Source organism: Spermophilus citellus (assembly GCF_964194105.1).
Source record: "Spermophilus citellus genome assembly, chromosome: 6".
Lineage (NCBI taxonomy): Eukaryota > Metazoa > Chordata > Mammalia > Rodentia > Sciuridae > Spermophilus > Spermophilus citellus.
Window position 1 is genome coordinate 88,655,075 of NC_138187.1, and position 10,805 is coordinate 88,665,879.

At 42.6% G+C, this 10,805-nt stretch overlaps 1 protein-coding gene across 4 annotated transcripts in view; it reads left to right on the top strand.

Moving 5' to 3' along the window:
* The window catches only part of SFMBT2 (Scm like with four mbt domains 2), a 221,244-nt gene extending 214,918 nt beyond the window's left edge, over positions 1-6,326 (top strand). For all 4 annotated transcript variants that reach the window (XM_081297166.1, XM_081297168.1, XM_081297167.1 and 1 more), the window contains one exon: positions 1,756-6,326. In XM_081297166.1, the coding sequence (XP_081153292.1) occupies positions 1,756-1,896 (141 nt within the window). In that variant the 3' untranslated portion in view covers positions 1,897-6,326. The remainder of the gene's footprint in view (positions 1-1,755) is intronic.
* Positions 6,327-10,805: the final 4,479 nt, after the last annotated feature.

Genomic DNA, 10,805 nt, shown 5'->3' on the forward strand with positions numbered 1-10,805 from the left:
GATTCCCTTGAGCATCTTTTGTAAGGTGGTGGTGAATTCCTCCAGTGTTTTCTTGTCTTGGAAGCCCCTTTTTCTCTATTTGTGAAAGATAGTTTATTAGTAGGTATAGTGTTCATGGTTGGCAGGGTTTTATTTTTTTTTTCTTCTGGCAGAATTTTGAACACTTCATCTCTTTATCTCCTGATCTATAGAGTTTCTGCCTAGAAATCTGTTCTCTAGTGGGAAATTCCTTAAATGTGATGAAGGAATGTACTTCAGCTCTTTTTAGAATTCTTTGGATTTTGATGTCTTTTGAGCCTCCTGGATGAAAGTTCATATATTTCCTAAGATTTGGGACATTTTCAGCTCATATTTCATTGAATAGACTATGTATACATTTTTCCTTCTCTTCTCCTTCTAGAATACGCATCATTTGAATATTTATTCATTTAATGATGTCCCACAAGTTTTAGAGGCTTTCCCCTCCCTCCCTCCCTCCTTCTCCTCCCCCGCACTCTTGCCTCTTGGTTATTTCAAAAGACATATCTTCAATTTCAGAAGCCCTTTCTTCTGCATGATCTAGTCTGTTGTTGGAGCTCTCAACAGTTTTGTTTTGTTTTTGGTAATGAGCATTGAATCCAAGGGTGCTTAACCACTGAGCCACATCCCCTGCCCTTTTTATTTTGTACTTTGAGACAGGGTCTCGCTAAGTTGCTAAGGGTGGCTTTGAATTTGCTATCCTCCTGCTTCAGCCTCTGGGATTACAGGCATGTGCCACTACATGCAGCTCTCAACAGTATTTTTAATATAATTTACTGAGTTGTTCAACTTGAAGACTTGTTTGACTTTTTTTCATGATCTGTATCCCTTTGTTGAGTTTCTCATTCATATTGTGAACTGTTTTCCTAATTCATTGAATTGCTTGTCTGTTTGCTCTTGTATCTCATTAAGTTTCCTTCTAATTGTTTTTCAGGCATTTCATCAACTTCCTTTTCTCTGGTGTCTGTTGCTAGAGTTACTGTGCTCCTTTGGAAGCACTGGCTTTTTCATGCTTCCTGTGTCCCTATGGTGATATTTGTGCATCTGTAGATCCATTGACTCTACCAGCTTGGTGGCTTGTGCATTAAGAGATTTTCTCAAGGTGTCAGATTGGCACACTTCATTGGCTTTGGTTCCAGTTGAGTACCATAGTGTCATCTCTGTATAGCTTCTTTGGCTATATGATGGCTTTGGGTGTAGTGTGTGTGTGGCAGTGGGGGCGTAGAGCCTATCTGTTTCCATGGGCTCTGGTGGCTTGGGTGGGTGTGTCACCCAGAGCAGCGTGGGTGTGTTGTCCTCTGTGGAGGTCCATGCTGTGAGGTTGGCATATCTGTCTTTAACCTCTTCTCAGCCATCCTGATGGTGAAATGTCAGAGCTTGGCAGTAAAGTTAGAGAGCTTTCGTGTTTGATAGAGAGCCCTTTTCTAGTGTTCAAATTGGTAGAGGAAGGACCTGGCCTGGGCAAGGGAGAGGTTGCTTGGGAAGCCATGTCTGAAGCAGCCTACCCACTTGAGCTCTTTATACCCACCAGGGTGGGCATGTGAATTTCAGAGCAACGAAAATGTTCTTAGCAAAAACAGTATTTTACTGACACAAAGGTTAAACAGTCATCTCTCCAGAAAATGATGGAACAAAAGTAGCACCTTCCCATAGTTGGCCCCAGGCAGAAGCCTGATGTGACCAGTGCGCCCCAGGTGCGGGATGCCACTTCTCTAACCTGGCTTTATTTTCTGGCAGGACATTGATGGCCAAGCGCTCCTCCTGCTGACTCTCCCTACAGTGCAGGAGTGCATGGAGCTGAAGCTGGGACCCGCCATCAAATTATGCCATCAGATCGAGAGAGTGAAAGTGGCTTTCTACGCCCAGTATGCCAACTGACTCCACCCCTGGGGACCTGGCCTGTGATCTTTTGTGATGCTTTGTGAAGGTTTTCAGGACTGAGAATTTGATTTTTTCCAGGATATATAAAGTGGTACATTCACTAAGTATTACCAAGAAGCCAGAGCCCAGCACCTCCCTCATCCACCAGCCTATTTGATGTTTCCGTGTTTTGAAAGCACAGTGATGTCCTACAGGAGTAACTTCTACAGAGCATAATTATAGTTCTGCATCAGACCCTGCCAGGATACGGAAGAACTGCTCTGGATATCCACGTTTGGCCTTTCTCCCACCCCAAACCAGGCAGCTTCCTGGGAACAAGTTTTTCTAACCCAAGGACCATGTTCTTTGAAAGCTGGGCTGGGTGCATATGTGGCCAAGGAGGATTCCCAACACCTTGCCAGTAGTTTTTGCTGTACTTGTTCTCAGATGCTTCCTGTCGATACGTGTGGCCCTGGTTTAGTGTCATGTATGGCACTGTGGATTGATCTTGGTGGTAACTCCCTTCTCCATCACAGCTGTGGACACAGATGTTTCAGGATGTCGATCTAAAAAGACATGCTAAACGTCCACATCCAATTCTCTATCAGAGGTGCCTTTTAGACAGTACAGGGGGACAAAAGGAGGCTGGCATCTCATCAAATGACATCCTTGAGTGATTGAAGCCTAGAACATCTGTGAAGGCAAGCAGAGCCACACTATCACCATCATCCTAATTTAATGTTAAACAGGTCTGTGAGTGACTACTTTAGGGAAATGTGAAAATGTATATTGAAGGAAATGCTTAATTTCAGAGAGCAAGAATGGGAAGAGGTCTGGAGGAAGCATTTGGTGAATTAGTTACCTCCACTTAGAGGGATTACTGTAGCAGGTCACTCTGAGTCACTCTGAGCATTTCTTCTGACTTTTCCAGGCATGAGAAGGATGGAGACCCTTGAGCAGTTTGGTTAAATCAGCTAAGTTGTTTGCAGACAAATTGATGGCTCTGAGAGCTGGCTGTTCTTTTACACCCAGCACCTCGGTGCGTTCTCATTTTCAACCCAAAGGGACTATTATTCTGATGTGGCTGCCTGCTGCCTTTTTAAAGTTACTCAAGGAAACCATACCTTCATGTTGTCCCAAAGTGAACAGAGGCTTTGTCCCTTTTTGTTTGTTTGTTTTACTTTGTGGTTATTTTGTTTTAAATAACTATGTTGATATTTTCCTTTGACTGGCATCTCAACTGTTCCAGTAATATGGCACGGTGGGCTCATTAGCTACTCATGATTCAGTGACATTTATAAGGTGTGATTATTGGTTGAACTTCAATTCCTCCTGCTAACCTTTCTTAATATTCTGTAACAGTTACAGATGAAAATGGAAAACACATATTTTATGGCTGAGACTTTTTAGTCTCCCCTTTAGCTGATTCCTACCCTCAAGTTTTATAAACATTTGGTGAATGGACCTGCCTGGGGACCTCTGGTGGAAGGAGTCCCACATGGTGTTGGAGGATGGACATGTCCTTGGTGATTGATGGTCAGCTTGCAGAAGGATATCTGACTTCTAAAGTCTTGACCTCTCTTCAGTTTCCCACTTCTGCCTTCTCAGCCACCTTATTATGGCCTTAAGAGCTCAGTCCTATGGAGTTAAACTTGGTCTGGTGATTGGAAAGGGTGTCCATTTCAAGATCTGTGGCATTTTCTCTGTGCTCACTCCTTTATGATCCTTCACTGGGGTCCTTTCGAGCTGAGATGTTTCTACTGCATTTGAAATGGGGATGAAGACATGTGGCTACAGCATCATATTGTACTTTGGGAACAAAAGTCACCTTCTTGTGCCCTTTCCAGTAGTGACATGGAGGAAGGGGTGCTACATCAGAGTAAGGAGATCTTCTGGAGTCTCCTGAGCTCACCCAGAGAGCCAGAGGACCACCCATCAGGAAGCCCAGGGTAGAAGCAGCCACCATTGCTGGGGGAAACTTCTTGCTTCCCAGGAGCTCACCATCCAAAACTCTCCTTATCCTTTTTACCTGGAGATTAACTTCATTCTTTCTTTGTGGTACTTCAGTTTTGTGTCCACATACTGAGGAGACGGCTGTGACCAAAGCAGAAGAGAGTCCAGTCACCCTGGTGCCATCATGGAGGTGTCTGTGTGCCATCTCCCAGCCCTCCAGGAGAGCTGGGAAACATTTGAGGACCAAGGAGGTGCTTTTCCTCTGAGAGTGACCAGTGTCCCTGTGAATTTGGATTCTCTAGGGATTCCACCGTGTTTCACATCAGCAGCAATTCTGTCACAGAATTGTAACGTGGTTTTCATTTCTGTCTGGATTCACCTCTCACCAGCTTCTTTCTTAAAGATAGGACCAATTTCCGGAATATTTTGTTGTGTTGTGTCCTTGTTGCTTATGGCAGGAAAAAAAAAACCCAAAACAAACAAAAATGGATTTTACTCATATACCCCCAATGCCACCACTGCCCAGAAGCCAAAAATGTCTTGGTCTAAACAACAGTAGACAATGAACCCTGCTCCTTCCCTGGATGGCACTATTTCTTTATCTCTCTTTGATCATCCTTTGGGACCAAATCCTTTCCTGTATGCACCTGGGCTGTGTGTACATCACGCCACTCATTACCTCCTAGGCCGGCCGAGCAGACCCCTCGAAGGCTGTACCGTGTAAGCAACCCAAGAAACAAACACCACCTCAGCTGTAGTGATGAGAGTCCATCTCGCAACCCTACCCTGAAGCTAAGGGCACTTGTTTCAGCCCCTGACTTCTTGACTCATTTGTACAATGTTGTAAAAAGAGAATAAAACCTACCAACCTGAAAAGAGCAGGGTACCACCAGCGTGATGGAGCTGCTTTGGTTCTCAGCAGCAATCCTTCATCACGGAGCTCCTGGGCTCGGAGAACTCATCTGTCCTTTGATCCAAGTTTGAGTCAACAGAGTATTTGAGCTGTACAGCAATTTAGATTCTTCTACCTTCTTTGATCATATTTGAAAGATCATTTCCTGGGTTCACTTTGATTTGTTGCTCCATAAATTAAAAATGATTCACACTCCAACACTGCCACCTCTGACCTTTAGTACAATCTCTAGGTTGATTTTGGTCAGCAGCCTTTTGAAGATTGGTCTATTTGCTAATTTATCTCATAGAATTTTGAGTGTTGTATGAAGCAAGTGCTGGATTTGCCTTCTTATACAAAACACCCCTTTCTAAGTTTTGGAAACACTAGGGTTTTCATACTTATTTTCTAGAACACCCATTTATATTTATTTCTGTATATAGAACTAAAGCAAAGCACAGTAGGGTTAAGGTCCTCATTGTGGGTTGAACATTATGGCTGCTTTCGGGTTAGGATGGTAACTTCTAGGCTCCAGTTACTCTGTATTCTGTCCTTGAAAGCTGTGATTGGGTGTGCAGTTATTTGGAAGGAAAAATAGTAAATTCAGATGTCTGTAGAGTATAAGGAACAGGTCTGTAGAGAGGTCCATCCTGCCCGTGTCTCTGCGATACAACAACAGCAAGGGAAAGCCGTGTTGGCACCTATTACATACAGTTCAGTGGTTGTCTTTTTTAATTCACTGTTCATCTCTGTTTCAACGTTTTCTGAAAATTACTCCCTTTAATTTGGTGAAAACTCCAAGTTTGATTAATTCTTGAAGCTTTCATCACTAGAGTGGTTTGCCACTTATCCTAACTATGGGATGATAAAATCAAATTGTACTATTTTTGAACTGTTTTTAACAACAACAAAATAATTATCTAAAAATGATAATTGCTAATACTTGGTTGCCACTTTGGGTGTTGGCTCTAGTTTAAATGGTAGACAATAACTCAAGCAGCTTCTGGAGCTGTAGTCTTCTGGGGTTTTTTTTGTTTTGTTTTGTTTTTGTGTGTTTTGGTGGCGAGGGATCAGCACCAGTGAGCATACCGATGGCTTCCCATCACCAAAGCAGGTGAGCGCTTCGCGTGGGCTGGAGAGACTCGCTGAAGAATAAGGAACATTCCAGGACAGTCGTTTGCTGAAAAAAAAAGTCCCTTTGGATGGAAAGTGTGAGGCAAATGTTTTAAATAATAGCAAGGATAGTCATCCCATGTGTTGTTCGCAGTGGAAGCTAGCATGATATATCTAGAAGCATAAACTCCCTCATTGTGACTGTCGAAAGCCCTGTTAACTTTTCTGCATTCCAGTTCAAATAGTTTGTATTGAGGTTTGATTTCTATCTTGTGTATGTTTTGGTGCATAAAAGGGAAGAATCAGTGACTTTACTTTTGAAATTTGCAGGACGAAGGGCATGCTGTTAGTTTGCTGTAAGATTGTATTCTGTATATATGTTTTCATGTAAATAAATGAAAATCTATATCAGAGTTATATTTTAATTTTTATTCTAAATGAAAAAAAACCCTTTTTACTTGAAAAAATTGTAAGCCACATTGTTAATAAAGTAAAAATAAATTCTGTGATTGTGTTTGTGTCTTCATGTTGAAGGTTATTGAATATTATATTTAGAGTCTGTGTCACAGTTGTTTTGTTCTGAAGTTTTGGTTTTGCCATGAAATAAACATCTGTTTTTAGGCTGTCAGCAACCGTGGCACTCAGAGTCCTATGTGACCTTGCAAAGTCACTTCTTAGCAACTGGTATTTATTCTTTTGTGTTGTTCAGACATTACTGATATCCTCACATGACAGCCCCTGGCCATCTGGGTTTCAGTCATATCGTTTTTCCTATAATTGTCTGGTGCTTTAGTAGAAGTATTGATTTATTTTTACAAAAGCCATAATTAAATAGCTGTGTTCACCTTTATCTTTTCTTCTTCCAAATTAGGTCTCTTGGCATCCAAGTTGGAAAGGGAAGAGATCCCTTTGCCCCGAGCCCCATTGCAGGGTTCTATTGTGGTGGAGTGCACTCCTTCCTCTCACCACTAGGGGGACACCACCCAGGGACAGAAGCAAGGAGGCAGGGAGTTGAGGCACCCAGGTGGTGCAGGTACGAGAGCCAAGTCACTTCTCCTTTCTTCAGTCCAGTCAGTCTCCAGTATTTTACTTCACTTTTTCCTTTAACTGCATCTTGGGTTTTCTTGTTTGTTTCACTTGTTGGTGGTTTTGTTTTGTTTTTGGTACAAGGGATTGAACCCAAGGTGCTTTACCACTGAGCCACATCCTCAGCTCTTTCTATATTTTATTTAGAGACAGGGTCTCACTGAGTTGTTAAGGCCTCCTTAAGTCACTGAAGCTGGTTTGATCCTCTTGCCTCAGCCTCCAGAGCTGTGGGGATTATAGACGTGTGCCACCCCACCAGCTCCATTTAAATATGTTCTTTTACCCTGCTCACAATCAAGTTCTGCATATGGAAGTTTTTATTTTGTTTTAATTATGAAATCATTTTTAAATAGTGAAGAGTTAAGGAAGGCAAACAGGAAAGTATTGTTCATTTTCTCAAATGTACCAGAGCAGATAGATAAAGGATTGTATAGCCCAATGTGGTCCTTGCATTTCTATTTGTACTTGGAGATATTTGAGAACAGAAGTTTAAGCACTGACTACGTAATAAAAGAAAATGCAACCTGCACCCTTCCAGGTCCTAAATTGAATGAATCAAAACAAACTACTTTTCCATGTTGCAAGCAAAAACCTACTTTTAAATTCTGCCATCTGGCCTGGCTTTTTACAACCTTCAGTTCACTAGGGTTACTTCCCCTTTACCCTAGGGTTTGTGATGTGGCTGTTTTAAGTTTAAGGAACATAATCCTTGCTGGAGGTTCAGAGACAACATTGAGAAAATTTAGGTGGACATGACCCTGGGTGAGTCCACGTGAGACCAGGCTGTTTATCAGTGAGATGAAATTCTACATCAAAATAATAGATGAGCCAAGAAGGTTTATTAGGGAATAATTTCACCGAGAGGTTTTTGTGACATCAGCCCAAGCACATCCCATATAATCTATCTCATCTGTTGCGTCAGAGTATATGGCTCAGTGTTCTCTCGCTGTTAGAACTAAATGACGATTTGTAGTAATAAACAAAAAGCTTTACTTTGTTATTCTGAACTGAGACCAATACACGATGACCCCTGCCACCATGCCTCCCCAGCCAGCCCCAAGTATTTGTTTTGTGACAGTAATGCTGTCTTTTTTTTTTTTTTGGAATTTTTGGAATAGTGGATATACTACAGTTAGATGTACATTGTATGTTTGTGTAGAGAGTGAACAGGATAAAGACAGACATTGGCGAGGAGGAAGACTTTAAGTATTGCACTTATTGCTGGGTTTGAATACTTTTTACCACTTGCCAGGTATGTAACACAAATCTCAGTTTTCTGGAAAAGGTAGGTATTAATACATCCATGTGTGGTTGGTAGGAAGACTAGATATTGGATAAATACTGCATGATTCTAAGCAGTGTTAGCACATGGTAGCCAAGTCCGGTATCCAGCTTCATCAGGCACCGTCAACTCCTTGGCCACTTGCTCATCAGAACATCCTGGCCACAGTTGCCACTGTGTCTTTCATGCACACCTCAGCAGGAGCCTGGACCACCCAAGACACCCACACTCCATCTAACCCTTGAGAGTTGTTTACTACCCATCATTTCTGAACTGTGCATCATTGGAAGCAGGATGGACTTCTCCAGCAACTGACCAGCAGGGTGGGTGACGACTCATAGGTAAGAGGCACTTAAAGTTCTGGAGTACCCACCTGGATCCGGAAGGGAGAGAGGACCCTCCTGTCTCCCCTGCACGGTGCTTGTGTATGTCTGCCCTGCAACTTTTTTTTGGAATTTTTGCGACATCCAGATGTTGGGCCTTCCAGATGTTGGGCCTGTGATATCTCACTTGATGGAGAAGCCACCTGTGTTTGCTCAAGCGGAGGCCGTCACCATAGTATATTACCTTGTATTTGCTCTCCTTTCACCTTGCCTCATTTTCCACTTTGCATTATTTCTGCTGCCTTGGTATTTTATTCCACAATAAAATACAACAATAGAGACTTTGCCTGAGACAGGGTTATCTTTTGCACTCCAGAGGAGACAGTTGATGCCAAAGGTTTTCTAGAAAACAGTCCATGAGGATGGAAATCTGGAATCATTGCCACCTGTCTGAAAGTCACAGGGACGGACACCTTTGCTCTTTATAAGTAATGAATAACAGTCAGACACTGAGAGGTGTCATGATCACTAAAGCTTTTGCTTCTGGCAAATTTGAATCAGTAGCAGGTGGAAAGCAGGGCTGTGGGAGATTACATGCCACTGCTTATGGTGGGGGCAGTGTAATGTTAATAAACTTGGTGTGTAGGTAATGGTATTTGGCATCCTCAAAAAGGAAAATGAGAGGCTTAGGGAAGCAATTTATCACCTCAAGAGTCTCTAAGGCAGCGTTCAAAGACTCTTTCATCTTATGAAGCCAGAAGGAAGACCCACTGAAAACCAGGCCCAGGACCTGGTTAATAGAACGGCAGAGTTGCAAAAACAAAACAAACAAAAATGAACAAAAACATGTATCCCTGACAGGTATCCTTTCAAAGTCAAGGCCCTGCTAGGGACAGAATAAAAATTTAAAAAATTGAAACCCAAATGAGTCACTTACTATATAAGTCAAGAATCTTGAACTTCGAGTTCCCTAAACCCTTCTGGTTGGAAGAAACAGCCACTTTCTCTAGACAGAAATACTCCCTTTGCCTGCACCATAGAACAGCTCCACCTGACACAGATGCGTTTGCAAAATGACATTCTTCTTGAGGTGTGTTTCCCTTTAACTCCTTATTGCTTCCACAGCAACAGATTTGGGTCTCAGCAGAGCCAGGTGGAGAAATGCAAACCCTGATCTAAGATGATAGTTCAAAGGCCACAGAACTACAGGATGTGGCTAGTGTACACTGTGGGAGTTGATGAGGGTGCTAGAACCAGTAGGACAGGATATGAGACTCAGTGTGGGAACATTCGTAATACTGAGCACTCACCTGTGACCTGGAATTCAGCATTCCAAGAAGGACTTGGAGCCAGTCTAATGGTTACCTCAGATGACTTCCAGATGTTGGGCCTGCAGTAAATGAGATGGAAATGCCAGCCTGTCCTTATACTATTGAGGAAAAGGGCCAAAGGCTAGAAGTACAATGAATATGCCATATAATTTAGGAATAGGCTCACCTGTTGACCATCTTCACATTTGGCTGGTCCATGGTACCGATGACATCATGCCAGTTGGACCTGGTGAGCAGGAAGCTTGGCAAAACACACCCATTTTAGAGGGTGGAAGGTAAACATCACAAAAACTTAGGGACCTGTCCCATTGATGAAGATTTTAGAAGTCCTATAGTTAGGGGCACCCCAAGAAATTCTAAGGTGAAGAATGGGTTATCCTTTCAAATTTTTACTTGTAAGAAGGGTATAATGCTTGGTGGGACAGTTTGGAGACAGCACATATGCACCTACATATAATGGTCTGAAATATTTATTGCATGATTTGGAAGGCTGCCAATTAAGTGGGGTCTGGGGGAAGGTGGACTCGGGCAAGTTCAGGTTGCACTGCCAAACCTGTAACCCAGCAGAGTCAAAGGAGCAGGATTTGTCCACAGTGGGTAAGGATTATGTATGACATCCCTAGTAAGGCTAGATAGAAGACTCCTAGACTTCTGGAATAAGTTCAAGCCTTCTGTGGCAAGAAAAGGAAAAAAAAAAAGACAAACTCTCTTATGTTTGAAAGAGCTCTGGGATGCTTCAGGGCCCTGAGAGGCTCTGACTGGCTCTTCATGGGACACCACATGAGTTTTCAACCTGAAATACTCACCATGGTCTATGGGCTCTAGGATCTATCAAGTTAAAAGATAAGACAAACAAAAACAAGGGCAATCCAGGTGTGATGGCAGTTGTACATTAGACACCAGGCTTGAGAAGGTCCATTAGTTATGAACCTGTGTCAACTACTGTC